This window comes from Eulemur rufifrons, chromosome 17 (assembly GCF_041146395.1).
Source record: "Eulemur rufifrons isolate Redbay chromosome 17, OSU_ERuf_1, whole genome shotgun sequence".
Taxonomy (NCBI): domain Eukaryota; kingdom Metazoa; phylum Chordata; class Mammalia; order Primates; family Lemuridae; genus Eulemur; species Eulemur rufifrons.
This window is the reverse complement of record NC_090999.1, coordinates 51,240,872-51,266,987: the sequence shown is the minus strand read 5'-3', so window position 1 is coordinate 51,266,987 and position 26,116 is coordinate 51,240,872. Positions and strand designations below refer to the sequence as shown.

The window sequence follows — 26,116 nt, the reverse complement described above, 5'->3', positions numbered from 1 at the left end:
AGAAAAACTGTGTTTGCATATCAAGGGTATTTTGCTTTATAAATACATCTATCAATATTTTATCCCTCACAGGAACTCTCAAATTAATACCTCTCTATTCTTCTCCTGTTTTCTTTTTCCTATTATTCCTTTTGCTTAGAATGATACAACTATCGTAGTCATAAAGAGCCATAATAAAAATTAAAATATTTTTATTATTAGTCTTTTGCCCTTTAAAACCTGAAACTTCATGAATATAGAGTCCATGGACACGTCAAGATAATATACCCCTTTGAGCACAGAAGCCCAGTTTTCTCAAGTTGTTGATTTAGTCTTACTAAGTTGATCCAACAAACTTTTTATCAGACTTCAGAGAAATATGTTCATTTGGATTTAAGAAAAATGTAGACTTAAATGTTTACTAAATATAGGAGACCTTTGTTTATAAAATACTATCTTTATTCATATTTGGAGACAGAAGCATTTTAAATACAATGAAAGCAGTACTGCTGATCTTATGCAATTATCTTCTTCAAATATATTCAAGTAATTTTTACTTATTTTCCTATTATTGTGCACTTAGTAATTTTTCACGTTCCTGAAACTTATCTCTTTAAGTAATGTACCTTAAGCCCTTGAGATCATTGTTTTTTAAATGTAGTTGCACATTATAATCATATGACAAATTTATGTCAGACCTGCACCCAAACAATTAATTTCTGGAGGTGAACCCCCGGTTTTAGTTTTTTAGTGTTAATATTTTTATTGTTTGTATTAGCATTTAAAAATACATTCTCAAGTGATTCTAATGTGCATCCAGTGTTGAGAACCATTGTTGTATAAGAACCTCTGTCATGTTGTAAATTCCTTCACAACAAAATATGTACTGTAGCAGAGACTGGCACCTAGTAGAAACTCAAAAGTATAATAAATGAGTCTTAAACACTTTGGCCTTTTAAAAAATACATACATTTTCCTGCTCTTTAAAAAAGAATATGTGGAAACATGATTTAATTTTTTCTTGATGCAAGGTCACAGTTATTAATATAAAAGCAATTTAATATACTGTATTAAAGTCTTTAAGGGATTCATATTGGTAATAATACTAAAATCAACACTGCAGTCCATATTTTTCTTGAATCCAAACAATTTTCTGGATTTAATATTCAAGTCTTTAAGAGGCTAATAAATATAACTAATGTTTATAGTGCTAGCCACAGTTAGGATACATCAGTGTACAAAATATTAAAAAATCCCTGCTCTCCAGAAGCTTACATTCTATCAGGATAGACTACAATTAAAAAAATAAGTAAATTATGTAGTGCATTAGAAAATAATAAGTGCTATGATTTTTTTTTTAAAGGATGGGGGAATAGTGTTACAAGTGGGAACAGCTTGGGGCAAGACCCTGGGCTGGGAGCATGCGTGGGATGTTTTGAGGAACAGAAAAGAGGGGCTGGAGCAGAGTGAGCAGGAGGGCTAGCAACTGGAGGAGGTCAGAGGGGCAAGGGGCAGGAGGGTGGGGGAGGGATGGTAGTAAAGGGCTGGTCATGTAGGTCCATGCAGACTGTTGTAAGAACTTTGGCTTTTTCTCTTGAGTGAAATGGGGAGCTCTGGCAGGGTTTCAGACCACAGAGGAGCTTGATCTGACCTAGGTGCTAATAGAATCATTCTAGATGCTGTGTTGTATAAACTTTGGTTGAAGGTAGAGGGGAAGTGGAAGCAAGGTAACCAGTAAAGTGAATCAGCCTTAAGGCCAGGACTTCTAACAGTTGCCTTCTCTACTGAGGTCTTAAACTTTGAGTTCACAGTTGTATTATGAATGATTATATTTTCCAGAAGTCTGAATCCCTAATGAGAATTCATTTACATTTACTTTATTTGTGTGTTTAAACAGGCAAAAGAATGGACCCCAGCAGGAAAAGCAAAGAAAGAGAATTCTGCTAAGAAATTTTATTCTGAATCTGAGGAAGAGGAAGACTCTTCTGATAGCAGCAGTGACGGTGGTGGGTTTTATAATTTATTGAAATATATTATTCACATAGTAGATTACATGTTATACCTCCAGAATGACAAAGCCTGGTACATAATATTCAACAAGTGGTTATAAATAAAGGTTGTACTATTAATATTAAAATAATTTCTTTTATGTATATATCACTGTTTAGTTTTCAAAGTAATGTCTAATTACTTTCCTAAATTGCCTTCTTATTTGACAGTGCCTCTTGGATATATAGCTAATAAATGGTAGAGCTAAAATAGGAACTCATGGTTTTCTGAATTCTAACCTACTCTGCATATTATATAATAGATATCTATTAGCACATTGAAAAGCATGATTTTATACTTGATAAATCTTAAGTAGGGTCTTTAAAAGTAAAATTCTTTTATAAAAATGTAAAGTTTAAACTTTGAAGAATCTTTTGCTTCTCCATTTTATGCTCTGCTATTTCTAGTAAACCTGTACAGAGATAAAACTAAAATTATTAAGTCTCTGTGTACTATAAAGAAACATCAAGCTAACGATTGAGAGCAACCCTGTGCAACGAAAAGGATACTAAATAGGAAGGATTTGGAATTCCTGGATTTTAGCTATGCACATTGAACAAGGCACCTACCTTTCTCTATATCTGATAAATGAAGGGATAGAGTTAGATGTTTTTAAAGTTCATTCATTACTAAAATCCTGTGAGTGATTTGCAAAATGGAAAATATATTAGAGTCACTTTCTAATATTCTTAACAATTGACCCAAGACCAAAAGATATCCAACTTTCTCTAAAATCTTTATTCTTTGGAGAACCAAGAATGACTTCACTATTACTTACTTGGTTATCCACTACTCTAAGGTAGTTCTAAGGTCTCTAAGGTACTCTAAGGTCATTCTTTTTTTTTCCCTGTTTTCCTTTTCAAAATCTTTGTTTTCAATATCCAAGAAATTAATCTGTGATAGATTACCTTCTGAAGTAATAAACTGAAGAGTAGAGAAAAATACATCAATCCAAAAAGTTAATGTTAAAAGATATGGAATTTCAGGAATAATGTAGACCTGTGAGAAAGATCTGTTTATATAGTTAACCATGTACTTTTTCATTTTATAACATACAGATATTTGTCTCCATTATATTTATTTACAAGCTCATGACTGTTCATAGGCTAACCATTTTCAATACATTCCAATACATGGAATACATTGAAATATTCCATTAACATTATGGATTTTCATGGGTTTAGCTGAACACATATAGTAGTGAGTCATGTGGCAGGAGTTCCACTGTAGCTACTGGAAGAAAAAATATAACTTTTCTCATTAGAAGTTAAGAGATTTTGTTTTCCAGTGAGCAAGTCTTTTTGAGAGTGAACAAATTTCCTCCAGGGTTTTACTGACTTGTAAATTTAAATAATGGTACCTGAAATGAACGGGACCCAGATTCATGTTGAATTCTCATGTGATAACATGAGAAAGTAACTTAGATGCTATAATTTTCATTATTTATATTGTAAGGCAGTTATCTGACTTAATGTCTGTGTGCATGTAACTTTGATATCACAACAAATTCAAAATGTTCTTATTTAGCAGTTTTGTTTATTTTTATAAAATTTAGGTAAAATAAATTTTCTTCTTTGTAAAAGATGTTAATGATGAGTGCTTTACTATGTGATTAGAACTGTTGTGTTCTGATCACCTTTACATGTTTCAAATCACTTAATCTTCACAATAGCTCTGTAAAATAGCTAGTAGTATTATCTGCATTGGCTGAAAAGGAAACTGAGACCCAGAGAGGTTGAATAACTTACTCAGTCTCACAGCTGGTAAGTGGCAGAGCCATAATTTGAACCTGGACATTCCAACTTGAGCATCCATGCTGTACCCACTGCAAGCTATTCTGAAAGAATATAGGCAGTCCTAGTTTTTCACTGTGATACATAAATAAATCTTCATGAAATAGATATTGTTTACCCATTAGTAAATTAATATTTTAATTAAAGGTTATGTTCCTATCTAAGGGTACTTTATCACATAGATCACAGGCAATTTGTCCTTTTATCTAGGGCATAACTCTGTACCTATAATCATGTTAAACAGTAAAAAAAATATGCTTCATTTAAAAAATACACACAAATATATTTATGTACCACTTCTGCATATAGTCCTAGTATGCCATAATTTACACATAAAACATTTAAACAGCATAACCCCAGTGTAACTTTATCATCTCTTAGACCTATGGAAAACTCCTATACTAGATAAAATAAATAACTGTTTAATTAGTAATTTTCCTTGTTGTCTTTGAATTTAGAAGTTTTTGGAGATAATATGACTGGCTTATTTTCCTCTCAAAATTTGTCCCTAAGAAGATTCAACCGTTGCCTTTTACTTTAAGTACAATTTCCCATTACAAGTAGAATAATTCAAAATTATTTCTTTTGCCTTACATCATCCTTATGTCATTCTTTAAAAGAAAGTTTTTGCCATAGCTAGATACTTACGGGTTTCCCTCACATTTGGTTCATCTTTGCTTTGCTTTTCTCTGCTCATTGTCAGAGCATCTTCTCTCTGTGTTTGAGTCCCTCCAAGCTCACCCTGCTGCAGGAATCCACATGTCTTAATGAATGGGGTGTAGAAATATAACGTGTTGAACGAGTGGGGTCCACTGAACTAAAATTCAACACCTGGTTTCATTTGTGATGAATATTGACAGTTACAGATGTCCTTATGTATAATTAAATGGCGATAAATCAAAGCACATCTGGTTTTGCTTTCCAGAGAGTGGATCTGGAAGTGAAAGTGGAGAACAAGGAGAAAGTGGGGAGGAAGGAGACAGCAGTGAGGACAGCAGTGAAGACTCCTCCAGTGGGCAGGAGAGTGAGAGTGGAAGTGAGTCAGGAGTAGAGGACAAAAGAACAGCCAAGAGGAACTCGAAACCCAAAGGAAAAAGGTAAATTATTTTGTCAGAATTTCCTTCAAAAAATATTCTGTGGTATATCCCTCAGGCTAATATTTCCCATTAATTCATAGAGTGGGAGAAGAACTATGTGTATTTTTTCCCAAACAGATATTAAATCTTTTTAAGTTAATTTGAAATGCTAGTAGTTCACATTATTCTCCTACTTATAATGCTTAGTTTTCATTTTGAACTTGAACAAATCTTGGGGTTACATTTTGAAAACTGGTATAACCTTGGAAGGCTGAGTTAAGTGATCAAGCAGTAGGTATGAAACACTTAATTACCTTTCGTAGCAATTTTGCTGAGGGCTAAAATTAAATCCTTCAACACTTTGCCATTATGTAACTAAGACAATTGATTTTTCTAAATAATGTTACATTAAAAAGATTATGATCCAAATATTAGAGTCAAGGGCTGTGAAGGAAGACGGTCATAAGATATTTAAATGTTAGCACTTTTTAAGATCTCCCATTATCAACAACATTATCATGTATTAAAGTGTCATTAAAATTTGGAGTAATTGGGGCTAATATCTTGGATTGTGTGACTCTGTTTTCCCCACTGCCGTCAGTGAGCGGCCTCTGCTGACACGATGGCCCTTTCCTGGAAGCCTGCGGCCCGCTCACTTGATGAGCTTGCAGCTCAGCTCAGTCGTGGCTGACAGCACTGATTGGGGCGCAGTACGCTCTCTGCTCCTTTTATTACAGACAGTAATTAAAGCAGCTCGCCCTGCCACTTCCATAACAAACACAGCATAATGCCCTAATTATGACTTTATTAATTTAAGTCAGGATTTAATGATTTTAAAAGTGATTTATATTGTTTTTCCTGTTCAGAACAAATGAAATCTGTAGGTTAAATTAATACAGGCTTTTCATCATTGCAAAGTTAAAAACCTAGTTACCAGTAAATTCTTTTCATTAGGTTAACATCTGAAACTCTAAGCAGTAAGGTAAACAATAATTACCATCAAAATTGAGTGATGCATAATAAAGTAACACTTTTACCTTTAAAATCTCATCTTAAAAGCTAGAAGTTAAATATATTTAGAATCATTCACTTGTTGTAGCAGAGGAGCTACTTGGTTTATAATAGCCTTTTCTTTGAGAGAAATTCTGTACTTCTGGTTTAATATCAGAGTATCTGTGATGATATGACTTAAAAGTATATCTTGTTTCTAGGAAGGAAGGCAGTACACGAAGTATTTTTTCAGATAGCAAAAATGAGTATGCTAGAAATGTATGATCATGTCTTAAATTAGTTTCATTATTTTATTCTTCAGAAATGGACTTTTCTCTTTACCTATGTTTGAATTTAAAAGAATTGTTTATTACACCAAAGAGAAGCACAAATAGATTCTAAACCTTATAATTTTTAAGTACATGTTTTAACCAATGAATTCGGGATAATAAATTGCCACTCCTTGCTAGGGAAAAGAAAAACAACATATTTTTCAGTCTTCAAATATAATTACATGTGCTCTGAGATGTTACCATGGCTCCATTTTTAATAAACAGCAGTCATATTTCCTCCACAAAAATCAATTCTAGGAAATATTGATTCTCCCCTTGCCTCACTTCTCTTCCTCTCTTGTGTTTTTCTGCCTGTCTCTTAGAATTTTTTTAACTTTGCCAGTATGATAATTTTTTAAGCTCTTAATAACTTTTAAACATCTTCAAAAACTACCCTTTAGTAATAACTATTTATGACTACATTTGAATTTTACACTCAAAAGTAATTTTCATTTGAAAGGAGATAGTATGACATAGAGGAAAAATACGGACTTTGGTGTGAGACAGACTTGAGTTCAGATTCCAATTCTGCCCCTCCTGTTCTGTGTCCTTGAGCAAGTTATTTAACCTTCCTGAATGTTAATTTCATTATTATAAATGGGATAATAATGTACCCAGGAAGAGTGCATCTAAATTAGATAATTGATATGATTGGTATGAAATGTCTAACCCTGCCTGGCCCAAGGTACATTCTTTTTTTTTTTTTTTTTTTTTTTGAGACAGAGTCTCACTCTGTTGCCCAGGCTAGAGTGAGTGCCGTGGCGTCAGCCTAGCTCACAGCAACCTCAAACTCCTGAGCTCAAGGGATCCTCCTGTCTCAGCCTCCCGAGTAGCTGGGACTACAGGCATGTGCCACCATGCCCGGCTAATTTTTTCTATATATATTTTTAGCTGTCTATATAATTTCTTTCTATTTTTAGTAGAGATGGGGTCTCGCTCTTGCTCAGGCTGGTCTCGAACTCCTGAGCTCAAACGATCCGCCCACCTCGGCCTCCCAGAGTGCTAGGATTACAGGTGTGAGCCACCGCGCCCGGCCCCAAGGTACATTCTTAAAACATACATACATGGTAAAGAGAACGAGACCTTCAGTTTCTGGGAAAATATAAAACATTATAAGATATCTCTCATCCTCTGAGAGAAGCTTGTTTGGCCATCTCACATATTATTCCTTCTCCTTGGAGAACTGCCTTTCACCCATCTGCCTGCCTTACTCCTACTTCTCAACTTGTGTGTCTCTTCCTTCAGGAAGCATTCCTTGGTTAAGTTTGTTTAGGTGTCTCTCTAAATGTTCTCACGCACACTGTACTTTATTACTTATTACTTACCATACGGTATTGTCAATGCTACCATACTTCTCTGTACCTTGCAATGGGCTGTAGACACTATAAGGTAAACACAGAGATTATCTGTGTCTTACTAACCATTTTTATCCTTAGCACCTAACATAGTGCTAGCATGTAGTCAATAATCAATAAATATTTGTTAAGTGGGTGAGTGAACAAATGAATTCATGGTGTTAAGCACTTATGTGTGATCATTTGGTATTTCAAAAGCTTCTATTTGATTAGCTTACATATTTAGAAGACAGTGCATTAGAATTCTATTTGAACTTGTTAACATTTTCTCATAGAATGTATTTAAGGACATTTGGAAACTTGTACAAGTAATTTTCTTGGACAGAAAATTCTGAAAATGCAAGTCTTTCTTAGCAAAAGTAGATATATAGATATTTAAATTTATTAATAAACAATATTTTGAGACAGCATTCAAAAATTTTCCAAAGTATCTTTGAAGTTGTTACTGTTATAGCCTTTTATTCTTTGTAAATCAAACATTTAATATTAATTATTTTCTGTTATTGATGATATCATTCAGTGTTACGACTTTTTGCATTTGAAGTGTGTATGACATGATATAATTGAGTCTGAATGGGTTCTGATTTATTTGGTTATAGATAATACTACCTTTGTTACCTCATTGATATAGTCAATGATTTAAAACCATTTTTATTGTCTTTTTATATAAACTACTTATTTACATAAAGGATTTAAAGTTAATATTTCAAAATTTCTTATTATGAACAGTGATTCTGAAGATGGGGAGAAGAACAATGAAAAATCTAAAACTTCAGATTCTTCCAATGCTGAATCTAGTTCAATAGAAGAAAGTTCTTCAGATTCTGAATCTGAATCAGACTCTGAAAGTGAATCTGAATCCAAAAGAGTCACTAAGGTAAAAGATTATACATTTACTGTATTAATATTGAAGGTAGATACTCTTACAGCAATGAAAATAAACAGCACCATTGTCATGTGCACTTATGATTTTATTTTTTCTAGATAATCTTTTCTCTTATAACTCAACTCTGTAGAAAAGTTAAAATCTTTTTTTTTTTTTATCCTCATCCCTTGCCACTGAAATCAGAGATTTCAGTGTTACACATATGCCCTGTTTTATTCTTGGCTAGGTTGTGACAAGGGATGCTTTTGCTAAAAGGGAAGTAAAAGGAAGTCACCAAAATAAAGTATTGAGCAAAGAAATATAAATGTACATACATCTTAAGAAATTGAGACTATTAGCCTTTTAAAAATATTAGGCCTTTTGGATAACACAATGTTTTTAAAACTCTAAAGGATGTAGATTCTTTAACTAGTTAATAAAAATTTACAGTAGCCATTTTTAAACCACTTATGTAATACAATGGTAATGCTTTTTGATATAACTTTTCTAACACTGAACTTTGCTTAGCAGGAAAAAATAAAAGTCTAAATTGTAAAAATGTAGCTATTAATATAAAATTCAGACCTAATAATAATTATCTTTCTGGTCTTTAAATTATCACCCCTTCCTATAAGTGGATCATGTTGATGCTAGGCTTTAAGTACCGTAGTTTTATATATTAACTGTGTTATTCCATATATTGAAAATATGATCAAACTTGCCTTTCATTGATTTCAATTTTTTCTTCTTTTTTTTTTTTTTGAGAGAGCCTAACTCTGTTGCCCCAGGTAGAGTGCAGTAGCATCATCATAGCTCACTACAACTTCAAACACTTGGGCTCAAGCCATCCTCCTGCCTCAGCCTCCCAAGTAGCTGGGACTACAGGCGCATGCCATGATGCCAGGCTAAGTTTTCTATTTTTAGTAGAGACAGGATCTCACTCTTGCTTAGGCTAGTCTTGAACTCCTGAGCTTAAGCAATCCTCCTGCCTCAGCCTTCCAGAGTGCTAGGGTTACAGACATGAACCACCTCGCCCAGCCCTCAATTTCTTCTTAACCTAGTATTTTGTTGTTGTTGTTGTTATTTATTATTTCTAATTAATTTCTTCAGTATGTCATCCGAGTAGCCAAAGATGAAAATAAATTCATTGAAGTAGATAATTGCTCTTCCCCATCCAGAGATTTATTGTTAAAGAATAGGCATATTTTTAAAATTAGTTAATATTTGTCTTCCTTTATTTCAAATATTCATATATATAATAAAACCTATCTTAAACTTCAATTTGTATTTAAAACTTGTGTCTATATATAACATACAATCTAAGATTTTTATTTTTCAGAAATTCACATAAAATCTTAAAGATTTTATGGTTTATTAATCTGGCCTTCTATAAAAACTCATCACATACTTTTATTTCCTACTTACATCAAATTACAAAAAAGCTTAAAATGTTATCTAAAATAAAGAACTTTAGAAATTGACAATAAGTACAACCCAGAATAAGAAATAGAGGTTTTTTTAAACGACAAAACAAGAAATCGGCAAATGTCAAGTGGGTAGAATTAAAGTAAGTTATTCTTATGTAGTTTTTGTAATGGTTGAAAAATTATGGACCTCAGTGCCTCTATAGTATTAGCAGCAGAACTTTAGGATCCCATTAAAAAGCCACAGTGGCACCACAGATCAGTGATTCAATTTGTTTCTTCTTTGTCAAAGACTTTGAATGATCAGATTAAATCTCTTAATAATTGAAAATATTTTACTATAGAACATCAGTGTGAATAATTCAAATTGTTTCAATGAGCCAAAACCCTTGAGAAATTCAGCTTTTACTCACATTGTTGATAATTTTGTGTCCATGTGTTTTCCTTAGATGGCTTATTTTCTCTATGTTAGAATTCCTTTCCCTCTCTATATAAAGCAGGTAGGGTTGTCGAGGGAGTGGTGGTGGTTTGCTTTAATTTAGCAATTGGAATATCTTGGAGCTACCATAACTACTTATCTATTTCTATTTCTTTCTAAATGATTTGGAGTATACCATGGGATTACAAGTATGCCAATTTTCTAATAATAGGCAACTTTATAATTGTGCAAAAGTCTTCCTTGCAACAAGTATTATGGCTTCTGCTCTAAATTATGAATAATGAAGGCAGATGGTATGGGTGCTTTACTTTAATTTAGTATGACAGTATGTTAGTGCTGAAAATTCATATGCCTCAAATCTGCAGCCTAACTAAATCTATACTTTTACTTTTTCTCTTCCTTTTTTATTCATCTGGACAATGTGTTTTGGGGGCATTAAGCATGCAAATGAGACCTAGAAGATACCTCAAATATATGGTTTTCAAAACAGTTAATTTTGTGGTAGTCCTATAAGTATAGTGTTCTACGGGTTGGGAGATAATACCTGTATGCTTTAGTTTCCTCATCTATAAAGTAGAAATGCTGATATCTACCTTACTTCTTTCGAGTGTTATGGTAAAAAATCAAATGTAAAAGATTAGTGTAAAGAGTAAGTGATCCCCATCCATCTACTTAGCCAAGAATAAGTCCTGCTTCCTTTGGTCTTGTTTTGTTAATAATCATCTGCCTCCTTTGCAACCTTCAATCTCTTTCTTCACTAACTCCTCTTCTGCCAACCAAAGCATTCAAGTCTTTTCCAGTATTTAAAGAGAGAGGGAGAGAGCAGGGAACGGAAGAACTACTTCTTAACCCAGGTATTTCTTAGTCCCTTATATATTGGTTTCCACCTCTATCCCTTCCTATAGATACTGCTCTCTGAAAAGTCAATTGTGATCCTTCCCCAAACCCAGCAGCCTTCTCTTAGGTATTATCTATCCTTCTTGATCTTTTTGTATGACTATTCCCCTACTACTTGAAACTGTCCCTTTTGTTCTGACTTCTTTGACCTTTCATTCTTTTGATTGCTTCACTTTTTATTCCCTTCTGACACCCAACTGTGCACATTGACCCCAAATTATACTTAGTACACATTAGTTTTTCAAAATATTAATTGATGTGAATGAATTTTTCTTTTTCTTCTAAATTTTTCCTCTTGTGAGGTCTCATTTACTCCTGTAGCTTCAGCTAAAACATTTATGTGAATTGTTTCCATGGAAACATCTCTCAATTTCTACAACAGCTCCAGCTTTCTTCCCAAATTCAGACCAAGTTCTTAGTCTTCTCTGGGGCTACTGATTTTCCAAACCTAATACAGCCAGAAGACATGCTTTACAATTTGGTACCAGCATTCTTTCCATTCTCCCAGATTTGTAGCCCCACAATTCTCTTCGACTCCTCTGTCATTCTATATGTTTAGATAGTTGCCAAGTCCTATAGATTCTGTATGTTATTTCCCATATCTGTTTCTTCTTTCCCCACTGCCACCATCCACCATTCTATATAGATCAGCTCTTCATTAGCTTCATAGACCATTGTCATTGGTCACCCTCAGACCAGTGCTTTCCCAGTCCAATCCTTCTATGCAGCGGGCAGATTAATGTTAGAGTTCAGTAAACTCAGACGAGCATGCCCAAACTTGCCTTCCTAGTCTTAACCCACCCTGTGTTCTAATCCCACTGGAGTATTTGCAACATGCTATATGCTTTCCTATTTCTATGCCTTTCTTCTTTCTTGGCCTCATATCACAGTATGATCCCTCCACTTCTCCTGGTTGAGAATGCCTGCAAAGACTGAAAAGTGTTACTGATGCTATGGTATTACTCTTGTGAGTAGTGTAGGGACTGTCAAAAAGAGTGAGAACCACTGCTTGATTGTTTATGTTCCTGAAGTGTTTGCCATTCAGCACCATGCCCCAGCATGTCCAGAGGCACAAAACTATAGTCACACATTCAGGTGTCAAGTGTGTTTGTTTGTGTTATTCATTGGGAGATGTCCTCATTTGGGGTCCGATATTGTCAGTAATAACCAAAGTTACAGTTATTTGCATATTTTTATGTGTAGGTGTTATTTTCTGAAATATGTTAAACTAAATATTTTGAGTATAGTCATTTTAAAGAAGTAATTCTTTTTCCCTAAATAATATCTACAACAAAATTACTTTCAGTAACTCCGTATTTTAAGTGCTTTCACATACTTTATAGAGAGTAAAGGGAAAATTTTTTTATATAGAAGAGTAGAAAGAAAAATCAGTAATGTAAACCACATTGTGTCAGGAAGAGATTCACATTTGTATCACTTTATCCTATTTTTTACCAATATAATTAAGTTATATTCTGCTTGTGGTTAAAATTATGTTGCAGATGGTGATAATTTTATTTAAAATGTTTTTAAGGTTTCCAGGGGTTTTTTCCTTCGTTGAACCTAGGCTTCACTGTTCTTAAAACTAGCCAGTATATTAGAGTGCTTCTACATACTACAGTTATTTCAGCTATCATCTCATTAGTCTACTATTCATACCTTATCTGTGAATGCAGTATTCTAGTTATATCTACAATGTCTGTGTACCAACTGCTGAAGATTTAATTTAGGATTAAAATGATAAAAATTTTAAATCATGATTATAAATTATCACAACTTTTATATAATTCCTTGTATCTATTAACATTTTAATTATACAAACTGCATATAAAGTATAGTAGCCAATGTGAAATAAATATATTTAATGTACTTGCACTTAATAGCAGTTAATATTAACAGCATTTCCATATTTGAATTAAAATTAAGAATATGTGTACCGGCTGTGAAAAAATTAGTACCATCTATATATACCTAGCAGTGTTTGAGATGCTCTTGCCAGTTGTCTTTAACTCAGATTATATGTATCTCAGAACTTTGTTAATCCCTTTTTGAGAGGTGCAAAGAAATTGATTAAATCTCTTAAGTGCTGTAAGGGTCATCACTGTTATTGTGACTTGTGTTTGTTGAATGTCAGTAAGTATTAAAATTTACCATAATAAAAGATCTTGGGGATAAAGATCTTTTATTTGAAAGATTCTTGGGGATAAAGTAATTTTGGCATGTGGGATGAAATAGATCATGGATAAGGGGAAAAGGAACTATTTTCCAATTGTTTTTATGTTCTGTTTCAGAAATAGGAAACAGGTTTTAATTATGTTTTTACAAGTATTTATGTTTGATGCAATTGTATAACTTTTGTGAATATCGGTTTTTATTTTAAGAATTCAAAGCCTTGCTCTCTCAATTTATGTCACTCCTAATTTACATTTTTACATTTTAAGTTCTTTAAAACAGAAATATCATTTAATTTCAATTGAGACCTTTAAAATGAAGTGAATGCCATTCAGCAAGCTTTCTTACTCAATTAGTTATAATCTAATAGGGAAAGATTTGTTTTAGTGGTTTAGACTTCTTTTTAACTTATAAAGAAGTCTCAATTTACTAGCAATGTACTTTTGTTTTAAAGCACAAGTTTAAGTGTAAGCCTCCCATTTTTTAAATCAGATTTGTCAGTTGACTTGAAGGGAAGAGAGTCATTAAATTGTCCTTGGTTGGTAATTCTAATTGAAAATATTTCATGCAAATATCTTGCCCTATGAGGCTAGAAATTAGCCTTCAATTGTTGATTTCAAAGCACAGTAAGGGTTGCCAAACTTTACATACTGCTTATCCTGTTTTATAGTTTTAAATTTCAAACCTCTTTATAATGATTTCCTCTTAGGACACATATTTGATGCTTGTCATGTCAGATCTTTTTTTCTACTTGCCTTTTTTTTTTAATCAGCATGAAAGTGAACATGCATAATACATAAAAAAATCTTTTCAGATATATTGTTACATTGTATTATTTGGGGCTTGGTAAGTATTTCCAGGATCTTTTATTTATTATTTGAAATGAAATACATTAAATAGAAATCAGTTTCTTAACCCTGTGACTTTGTATTTCATTTTGAAAATGTTGATGTGTTGCGGTGTATAATTGAATACCATAGAAACAAAATGGAGATTTGAGGATGATGAATTGATAACTAGGTATTTTTTGTGGTGAGATTTTAAGATCAGTTACTGTTGTCCTTATAAAAGTCTAATACAGTCACTCAGCTGTTAAAAACCTAATCCTCTATTTAAAAAAAATATACAAAAACAAATTGTCTATCTTTCTGCCTGATCTCTTCTCAAGTACTAACACAATGGAAACAGTGGGTGATCTGTCAGTGTGTTTGGTTTGTCAATGATGGTTTTGTATAAATATTGGGAGGGTAAGAAATAAAATTCACACAGTAAAATATGATTTCATCTGCCTTTTCTCTGCAGCTCCATGGCTCATGCTGCGGTGTGAAATTCTCATTTTACACACTTTGCAGGCGGAGCACATGAATTATGCATTGAGCAAGAAAAATCTCCTGCCTCAAGTCCTATATGCATTTACCCAGGTTCTGTCTCTATTACCAAGATGAATTGCAAATGGAGAAATGTTTGATGGAATAGAGCTCTTAACTTCTTTGTTTAGAATTCAGATTTTTATTTTTATAGTAGATCCTTTAAGTATGAAAATGTTTTGAATTTACTATGGATTTTTTAAAATGCAAAATGAAATATAATATAAGAGAGGAATACCAAACACATCACGAAGCATTTTATAGCCTTGATTTGGAATGCAAGGCTTTTTCAATTCAATAGAAATGACCATTATCTATTGCTAATGTTGTATTTCAGTCACTGGTTATTTGCTGTTCTCAGAAAGTCAATGAAATTCTGTCCTTTTGAAAGCCTTTTTTCTCTCTGTTCTAGGCTTCTAATAAGAGATTATGCCAATTTCACATGCAGCTCTGTTCTGTGTTGTATGTGACCTGATGTGTATTTAATAGATATTGTTACACACGCTTGGCTGTGAAGTAGAAAATAAGGTATAGACTTGCCTTCAGCTTTAACTTTATCTTGATTTGATAGGTTTCTAATTTTTCAGGTGGGGAGGTTACAGTTCCATAAAGACAGTCATGCACCATTGTAGCTTATGGGAAGCTACACCCATTGTGCTCAGCATAGCATTTTGATAAGTCACATGATGATAAGCTCTTTTCGTTATATGTTCTTTCTTCACAGGAATGATATCCTAGTTGAGGTGGCATTTTCATTCTGAACCTGTTTTCATTTACTTACAACTTTTAAATTTCAGCCTCAAAACTAACATTTCTTCTTTTACTTTTCTCCAGTCCTAGACATTATTATTCATTTGAAGCGTGGAGAGAAGGACAAATACTATTTGTTTTGTTTTTAAATAAGGAATGAAAATTAGAACTTACATGGATGATTTGGAGTTTTCAGTGGCAAAAATAATTATTTTGAAGAGGAAAATACATGCTGATTTTTTTTAGTGTGTTAATGTATATTATTATGTGATCCTTGAAAATAATTTTCTGAGTATTGGCATAAGGGAAAAGCAAAGCAGAATTTGAATCATTCAAAAAAATGTTACCTAATGCATAATTTTATGCAATGCTCTTGTTAATGTATGTGTACTGTTTTAAGAGCTCTAACACTGTGTAGACTTTAAACGATGGTAATATACCTTTTGCTTCAGTCATACCTTTCTGTGGCTAGAGGAATACTTCAAAAATATTTATAATAGTTCACATGAAGAATAAGATATAAATTCCTGTCTCAGATTGTAAGTTATTTGAAGGCAGGACTGTGTCTGTCTTAGCTGTTATTTCCATTGCATAGCACAGATTCTGATACTTAAAATTCTGTACATACTCATTGAATGAATGAATGAATGAACAGAAACATTTTTGTAAAAACTTAAGTTTTGGCTTTTAATATGAGAAGATTTAATGTAAAAAAAAATACAGGTTATAAGGATAAGAAACTTTGACCCAAATACATCTATTTAACACCGTATTTATTGTTGGTCTTTAGTTGTTTGTAATGCTACTCAGTACTTCAGTTAATTTATATTTTTTTCTTTTTTAAAGATATACAAATCTTTTCTGAATCTCTAACCAAACTATGAACACCTCAGGCTTAGGAACACTGTATTCTAGTTCATGTTTATACACAGTTTATAAATATGGTAGACTGAATAAGCAAATCTGTAGTGCGGGGAAACCCTAATTATGTGCAGATATGGTTTGAAATATTTATTCTTTCTACAAAAATAAGTGAACCTATTTCAACCCTAAAGAGCAAGAGCCTGGGAATATTGTTTATAGATTTTAATGAATACTTTTGGCAGAGGTCTGACGCAACCCAGGATTGAAATATAAACTACCTAGTACGGTGCCTATTACAAACTACATCAGGAAAGCCTAACCTATTACAAGCCCATCAATAATCTCAGGGCTCCGCATATGTCATTTGAGCGTTTCTTTTTCTTAAAAGTAAATTTGTTTAAAATTATTTTCAAGAATGTGTACGTTCTACCAAGAGCCACTTTACATTTTTATGTTACCAGAAAGTTGTCAGATTATAAAATAATGGTTACTTACCTTTCAGTTTTCTTCTAAAGATTCTTTATAATCTTTAAACACAAAATATTTTAAAATAATTAACAGATTGCATAGTGGGGAAGAAATGCCATATGCTAATTGATACAAATTTTGTTCAGAAAAACATTTCATATAACTATAGAGAAGCTTAATTTGTTTGTTGGTAAGACTACACGGAAAAAAATGTTTGCTTTGGCATGTTACGGACTACTCCATTGATTTGAAAAACAGAACATGTAATAAATGAAATATTTGTTATTTTCTAGGAGAAAGAAAAAAAAACAAAGCAAGATAGAAACCCTTTCACCAAAGATGTTTCACTTCTAGACCTGGATGATTGTAAGTGTTATAATTTAAAATTTTTCTTTTGTGTTTAGTAGGAGTGGTTTTTATTTTTATAGTACCTTTCATTTACACATCCCAAAATATATCAACATCTATTGTGAAAGACTTGTAGGTGAATAAGGCAAGGAAATTTTGGAAATCACTGGTATAAGTATCTTTCATCTCTTCAGCATATTATTTTGTATCACATGAATGAATATAGATGGTCAAATAAAAGTGTACCAAATTCAGTTTAAAATCTTTTACTTTAGTAATTTATACTTGTTTTGTTAAATAATTACCCATTTCTTATAGCTTCTACATTGTGAAATGTTGATTATGAGGACTGATACATCTAACTGAAGGAGATAGGGAATTAGGAACATAAGGAGAAAATGTAATGGACATCACCATCTTCCACTTGCCACAATTTGGTGAACATGGAAATGGATTACAAAGTCTTTTGAGGCCAGTTTGGCTGTACCTATCGATATTTTATCTGCAAAAAATCTTTGTCCCAGCAAATCTAATAATTCAGAATCCTACAAATTAACTCACCCAAGTGTGCAAAGATATATATTCACCCCCTCCCCTTAAATCTTCCCACATTGTGAAAGAGAGAGAGTAGAACTAACTTTGTTGCACCAGGAGAAGAGTAATAAAGTAAAATTTTATGAATATTAAACTACTCACATTTTCTGATAGAGTTTTTCCATGCTGGGGGTGAGTTATGTTTTTAGGTTGCCTCATTCTGTCATAGATCCATTCTATGTCTCCAATAGCCATGGCAAATTCTTAATATAGGGAAATTAAAATGTATAATACAGAGAAATATTTAATATAAAGAAACTAAAAATAAAATTGGAGCCAAATTTGAATCATGTTTTACATATTGGCAAAGATTTTGAGATTTGATATTATCCAGTATTGCTAAGCTTTGAAGAAACAGACACATATGCTTTTGATAGAAATAGAGACAGGTACAGCTTTTTGGAGTCATTTAGCAATATCTATCAAAATTTAAATGGCACATAGCCTTTGACCTAGCAGTTCTTTTCTCATCTTGTGACAGATGGAGGAAACAGCCTCCCTCAAGCCTTTTTAATAAGGGCACTAATCCCATTTATGAGGGTGGAGCCCTAATGACCTAATTATCTCCTAAAGGCCCCATCTCTTACTACCACCACAATAGAGATTAGATTTCAACATGAATTTTGGAGGGACACAAATGTTCAGATCATAGCACATATCTTTACTAATCACTCTTCATTATCTTAACGGCATTTTCACTATCTGAAATGATCTTAAATATTTTCATTACTTGATTATTATCTATTTCTCCCAACTAAGATGTAAATTCCATGAGAATAGGATCCCTGTCTGTCTTGCTCACTGCTATTCCTGGTGCTTAGAATAGCACCTGGCAGTTGGTGGACACCAGTATTTGTTGAATTAATAAAATATGTAAAGGTACATATAACAATTTCATCACAGCATCATTTATTATAGAAAAATCCTAAAAACAAATATAATGTCTACCAACAGGGTAATGCAACCATTAACAAAAATGAGGCAAATCTATATGTGCTGATTATGTAATTACATATTCAAAATACTATAAGTAAAAAAAATACGTGTAGAACATGATTCCACTTGTGTATAAAAGGAATAAAAGAAAAATATATCTTGTACACAAACACAAACACAATTATACATATGTAAGTTTCTGGAAGGCTACAGAGGAAACAGTTAACAGTGGTTAGTTCCAGCCCTCTTCCCCCCCTTTTTTTGAGATAGGGTCTCGCTTTGTTACCCAAGCTAGAGTGCAGTAGCATCATCATAGCTCATTGCAACCTCAAACTCCTGGGCTCAAGCGTTCTTCCTCCCTCAGCCTCCCAAGTAGCTGGGACTACAGGCACCTTGCCACCATGCCCAGCTAATTGTTCTGTGTTTTCTATAGACAAGGTCTCGCTATGTTGCTCAGGCTGGTCTCAAACTCCTGGCCTCAAGTGATCCTTCCACCTCAGCAGCACTGGCCCCTTTAAAATGTAGGACTAAAGTGGACACAGAAAGGGAACAAGACTTTCATTTTATATCATTCTGTGGCACTTGAATATTTTTTGTGTGTAGATAACATTCACAATTTATAAAGTTTAAAATTATAAAAGAATAACAGTAAAGCAGGCTAGGTGCAATGGCTCCTGCCTATAACGCCAGCACTTTGGGAGGCCAGGGCAGCAGGATTTCTTGAGGCCAGGAGTTCAAGACCAGCCCGAGCAACATAGCAAGATCTGTCTCTACAAAACAATTGAAAAATTAGTCAGATACGGTGTTGCACACCTGTAGTCCTAGCTACTCGGGAGGCTGAATCTTTATAAACTAAGGTAATAAAGAGAAATCTGTAAAGTGATATAATTACTATAATTCAGTTCTTTTTAAAAGTGTGTTTTTATTTGTAAAGACAAAAGTTTGTCTTAAAAATTAAGATTTTTAAATGTAAGTTTTTTAAATTTTAAGGGAACATTTATCTCAACATATTTTTTTTAACTCAACATAGGATATATTAATAGTATTTCTCTTTGTTTTTGTTACTCAAGTGCTGTTTCTTTGAAAATCTTCTGTAGTCCTGCATTTGTCAGAAATGACACTTGAAATTCTTGTTAACAAGTCAATTTAGCAAATGTTTGTGGACTGTCTTATAAGTGCAAAGTACTTGCTAGGTGCTATAATAGATTAATAGAATTTAGTCATCCCCTTCCAGAAACTAAAATCTAGTCAGGGCCACAGATACCTGAACAAGTAACTATTTATATAAGAGATGAAATAGAGATGCAAAGTAGAATGAAGAAACAGGAAGACAAAAACTAATTGAAAAAGCTACAAAGGCCTTGTGGAGGAAGCATGGCCTGACCATAGAGGTAAAGACAAGCTGAGTGCTACTGACTTCATTGTGTGCTTCTCATTGGCCTGCAGTAGTTCTCCATTGTCCATTGTCCATGGCAAGCAGTTTGTTGATCAAACACTAAAAAGGCACACTCTCCAGTGGCTTGAGTTCTCAGCTGTGAGAATTAGATTAATCTTGAAGGAGGAGCAGACCCATTCCTTATGTTTTATTTAAGAGGTACATCATAATCCACATAGGTTGTTTGCTAGGTATGTACTGCATACCAGGAAAACTGCAAATGCTGAATTTATTCATTTCTTCATTCAGGAGATATTTATTGAATATTTGATACGATCTATGTAACCTGCTACATGCTAGATATTCTAAATAAATACAATGTTGTCCCTACCCAAGGAACTCTCAAAGTATAATGGGAAAAACAGATAATTCAGCAATTAAATTGCCACATTACAGGTGAAATGAAAAAGAGATATGCAAACAGAATGCTGTTAGGTAGCAGGGTACCTATATGCTATGCCAGGTGAAGGCATGGAGGAGGGAAAGAGCTTGCTACTACCAGAAATAATGTGTGTCTCTCTAAGAAAGCAATACAGTTAGCAACTCTAGCAGTAGACTGGCTCTACTACAAAACAGTTCTATAACTGAGTAACTTGCTGTTTCCTTACTACATCTGTGGAGGAGATGTTATCATGAGCACAGACTTTGGTCTTGGTATGCCTTTAATCAGTTCAGTGAGTTAATTTCTTTGTGTCTCATTTTATTCATTTGTAAAATTTTTTAAAATGACTATAAAACTTCTACATTTCCTTTAGATTATGGAGTTATGTGATTCCATTTCATGGGGATCAGTTAATAATACATGAGAAAATATTTACACTAGGATAATATATGACCTAACAATGTATTGTTAGATTTGGAGGTAGCAATATGCTTTCTGTTTCTCAGGCATATTTTATATTTATGGAAATTAAAATATCTTTTAGTGCCCCATACCATGTGCCCTCAATAGGATGATTATATAAAGCAGTGTTCATATTCTGGTGTTCTTTTAAAGAAAATGTAAACCTATGTCATTACTCTATTAGTACAACTAACAGTGAAGTCCTTTTAAAATTTCTATCAGCCAACAATAATCACTGCTTCAGATAAGCCTTATGATATGTGATATCACACTGTAGAATGAATTATGGTTGAGGCAGTAGAGTGGAGTGGCTAAGAGGACAATAAAGCTAAGCTGTCTGAGTTTGAATCCCAGTTCTATTACTTACTAGCTGTGTAACCTTGGACAATTTACTTAACCTCTCTGTGCTTTTGTTGTTTTATCTATAAAATTGTGATAATACTAAACTTTTTTGGGTTATTTTATCCAATTAGTTTATATATATAAAAGCATTTAAAACTGTGCCTGATACATGCATGATAAGCATTTTATGAGTTAGTGATGATGCTGATGATGCAGCAAATTACACTTAACAAATAACTGGCTGGGCACCTATAATCCTAGCACTTTGGGAGGCTGAGGCGGGAGGATTGCTTGAGATCAGGAGTTCGAGACCAGCCTGAGCAAGAGTGAGACACCATCTCTACTAAAATAGAAAAATTAGATGGGCGTGGTGGTATGTGCTTATAGTCCCAGCTACTCAGGAGGCTGAGGCAGGAGGATGACTTGAGCCCAGGAGTTTGAGATTGCAGTAAGCTACAATGATGCCACTGCACTCTAGCCAGGGTGATAGAGTGAGACTGTCCAAAACAAAAACAAAAAACCCAAATAACTTCATATTAAACCATTATATATTAAGTTTTACTTGTTAAATTTTAAAGCAAAAATTTGATCAGAAGAATAATTAATTACTGTATTAAATACACTTTAGCAAACAAAAGTGTTTTGTAGAAAGTTTCAAAAATGAAAAGGAGAAAATTAAATTAAATTGTAATTTAAACACCCTGGATTAAAGTTCAGATTCTCTTCATACACATACCTCCTTCAAATTAGATTACTATTTTATTATTTGCTTCTTTCTCTGTTTACTGTATACATTATTTTTCGTACTGTGAATATTAACAACTTTATTTTAATAACTGCATGGTTATTCTTTATATTGTAATAAATTCTATTTAGCAGATTTACTGTTGAAAATTTAACTTGTTTCCATTTTTGCTATCATAATCAGTGAACCAAATCATCATAAATATATTATTACATTATCTCCATAACTGTTGCCTTAGGATAAATTTCTAGGAGTAGAATTGCTAGGGCCAAGACTTTGGAGAATTCTTTTGTCTGAAATTACTTTTTAGAAAGCTTTGTACCAATTTATACAATATTAGTATGAGAGCGCCAGATTCCTTATACCCTCACTAATGCTGGATTTTGTACTTAAAAATTGCCTTTGCCAATTTGACAAGTGCAAATTTTAATTTGTATGCCATGATATTAAGAAAACAACCCATACAGAGTCATTTTGTTTCTTACACATTACTTATTCAATACTTCTGCACAGTCAGCTGGCCTCAGAATTCATGGTAGGATAAGCTTTCAGGGCCAGCTTTCATCTTGCCAGACCTGCAAGCAGGTGCATAATCATCTCCTTAATACCAGAGCTTCTGTCTTCTGAAATGACATTAAAAGCCTATCTTTTTTTTTTTTTTTAAGAGGAGAACTTGTCCTCCTTGTGTTAATTTTCTTCTCTTATCTCTTAATGGTATTTAGCCAAGCCATAGTTAAAATCAGAGGCTGTTTCTTGTGAATTTTTTTATTCCTTACATGGCCATCTAATATTGTGGAGGGATGGATGGGTGGATAGATGGACAAATGAACAAACATGCATTTAGAACCTACCAGGAAAGTTACTGTTGCATCTAATGGCAACATATTGTGATCCAAATTAGAAGAACCAATTTATAATTCTATAGTGGTTCTACCATTCACTTGTTTTATAAACTTTGGCAAGTCTTACTTTCCCTGTGCCTCAGCTTTTAGTGTCTTTAATATAAAGGCCTTTTCTAAGCCTTCTCATTGCCAATACCTTACTTCAGTTTTTTTCATCTCATTCCTAAACTGTTGTAAACTCTTCCTTACCGCTATGCCTGCTGTTCTTTCCTTCAGTATATCCCTTATGCTCATCGGATTAAACATCCTGTAGTACCATATTCATCATATCATTCCTCTGTTTGGTAGATTTTTACTAGTTCCCCTTGTCCTGTAGGATAAGCTTAACTGACTTAGTTTTCCAATTTCCCACATCTTAGCCTTTGTTTACAGCATTCTCTCATCCAGTGCCTAACTGGCCTCTTCCTTCCATCTTAATCAAATCCCACTCGAACTTAAAAACCAGGCTTCACTCCTCCTATTCATGAAGCCTCCTCTTACACCCATCCCCAGTGACCCCCTACCCTTGACTCTGTGACACTTGCTAACTGCACAGTGGTTTTCAGCATAGATCTAGGGAAGCCTGGGGATTTGTAGCAATGCTTCAGCTGCACTGAGTGAGTGCAGGGAGAAACCAAGGGCCCCATTCCCCCCTCCACTCAGTCTCCACTCTGCTTTTCCTACCATATATGCTGAGATTTTATTTAAGATTTCATTTGAAAGTTTTCTTCTTTGGCAATATCATTTATAGACTGTATTGTTACTTTTCTTTTTCAATTATGTATATCTTTTTTTTTTTTTTTAGATTTTAAGTTGCTTGAAGACAGGGACCGCATCTTGAACTTTTTTGTCTCCCCCTTGCTGTCTTGTTCAAGAAATACTTATTATTAACTTTATGAATTAGTATTTGTTTTGCCTAATTCACATGATATTATGAGACTAAAATGAGAAAAAGATGCTTTGAGAAGTGATGTCTTAGAAGTTAAAACTTTTTCCACAACAGTTAAGGAATTACTAAGCATTAAAATTTAATAAGTTAAATTTTGTTCACACAGACTAGTAGAAATAAAAATATGTAAAAACACAAATTTGTATTACATGAGAAGTACAGTTATAGAAGTTTGCCCAAGTATATATCTGTGGAACAAAGAAGACACCTACAAAGACTGTTTGTAGGTGAGTCTGGGAGTGTTTCCACTCTAAGGGACATCTTAATGGGGTTACAAGATGAGCAAGACAGAGAAGTACCTCTAGGCAGATTTGAATATAAAAGGCTCAAAGACATGGAAAAAGATCTTGGGAACTATTCTTCTATAAAGCTAGAGCAAAAGAGGCTGAAAATTAGAGATAAGGTGGATCTGAGCTGTCCAATATGGTGGCCACCAGTCACATGTATTTAAATTAATTAAAATTAAAATGCATTTCTTACTCATACTAACCACATTTCAAGAGCACATTAGGCATATGTGGCTAGTGGCCACCATATTAGACAGCACAGACAGAACGTTTCCATTATCACAGGAATTACTATTGGTCAGAGCTGAGCTAGATCATAGAGGACCTTGTGAACTTAATTAAGAAATTGGACTTTTATCTTGTAGGCAATTATGAGCCTTTGAAGAGTCTTGACCAGGGCATTAATATGATCGGATTTGCATTTTTAAAAGATTTTCAAACTTAACAGGTATTAGTTTTCAGGTACATGGCAGTTTTAGAATCAGTCATACCTTTCTATCTAGCATATAGCTTTTGCTGACAAAGTATAATTAGAAGGGAATTGGTAGCCTGGACTCCTAATTAAAGTGGAGAATAAAATAGAGAAAAGATTTAAACATCCTTTCAAGACTTCTAACTCAACTGGAGAACCTCTTGAAAGCTATTGTTATTCTTTATATTAGTCTGGAAAAATGTTTCTTCACCTTTTTTTTTTTAGTGAAATTACTGGGTAATAAATGTTAGTGATAATGTTATGTGATAAAAATTTTCAAAAACTATTACTAAAGATATTTATATCCTTATTTTGTTATAGGATTTGCCATTATGTTTTGAAAGCTAAGACTAATAACTGCCATGACTTGATAATAACTTGACTAAATCAAGATGTTAAATAGAATTGTCATACATTTATTAATCAAAGTAATTTAATTAGATTTACTAACAAAGTAAAAATGTTGCTTTTAATAATTTGAATTAAATTTTCATGCACATTTGCTAATTTGGGCCTTTTCTTACAGTTAACCCAGTATCCACTCCAGTTGCACTTCCCACACCAGCTCTTTCTCCAAGCTTGATAGCCGATCTTGAGGGTTTAAACTTGTCAACTTCCTCATCAGTCATCAGTGTAAGTTATTTTTAAAATACATTAATTCAGTTTTCATATGATGCCATTGCATCTTTTTTATTAAAATGCAAATAATTGAAGCAGATTCTTAGTCTTGAACAGATTCTCCTCCAACAACAAATTCAATTCATGTAAAAAGACCTTTTAATTTTGTAAATAGTTTTTTAATTTATTCTACGCAAACCATTATCTTCTCAATTTACTTTTGCTTGTTATCCACATTTAATTATCATGTGTACATTTTTCTCTGGTACTGTTATATATCTGTAACATACAAGGGTTCTTTGCCAAATTGAGGCAGTTTATATACCTGAATTCTGCCATGAACAATTGTTTTCTACATTAATAGACTTTTATTTTCATAATCATTTTATTCCTACCACACTGTTTTTTCACCATAGGCTATTAAAAATTCATGACTGCTTCATTTAAAAGTCAAAGATTGTATTTCTCTTTGTGTTTTCATACATCTATTGTGTTGGTGTCTTTTAAAAAAATTCTTTAGTGTTACTTATAGGGTGTGACAAGAATTGAGGCAAGAGGCCTACCTATCACAAAATAATGCCAAAACCATCCACCTATCTTAGTATCAGAAAATGCAATAACTTTTTTTGTGTGTTAGCATATTATATGCATTAACCTTTCACTCCGAATCAAGCTTGCTGCTTAGGATGTATAATCTGTTGATATGCGTGACCTCCTGTTAATTTGTTGTCAGAAATCTGACAAACTAAGAATTACAATAGTACGCTTTGATGGGCACAGGGAGCTCTACTAAATCTGGTTCCCAGGGCTGGCAGGGTACATAATTGATGATTTGAGCTGCTAGG

General features: G+C 33.3%; 1 protein-coding gene across 2 annotated transcripts in view; it reads left to right on the top strand.

Moving 5' to 3' along the window:
• The window catches only part of AP3B1 (adaptor related protein complex 3 subunit beta 1), a 225,457-nt gene that overhangs the window by 122,358 nt on the left and 76,983 nt on the right, over positions 1–26,116 (top strand). For both annotated transcript variants that reach the window (XM_069491985.1, XM_069491986.1), the window contains exons 18-22: positions 1,877–1,985; positions 4,747–4,918; positions 8,304–8,451; positions 17,114–17,186; positions 25,180–25,286. In XM_069491985.1, the coding sequence (XP_069348086.1) occupies positions 1,877–1,985; positions 4,747–4,918; positions 8,304–8,451; positions 17,114–17,186; positions 25,180–25,286 (609 nt within the window). The remainder of the gene's footprint in view (positions 1–1,876; positions 1,986–4,746; positions 4,919–8,303; positions 8,452–17,113; positions 17,187–25,179; positions 25,287–26,116) is intronic.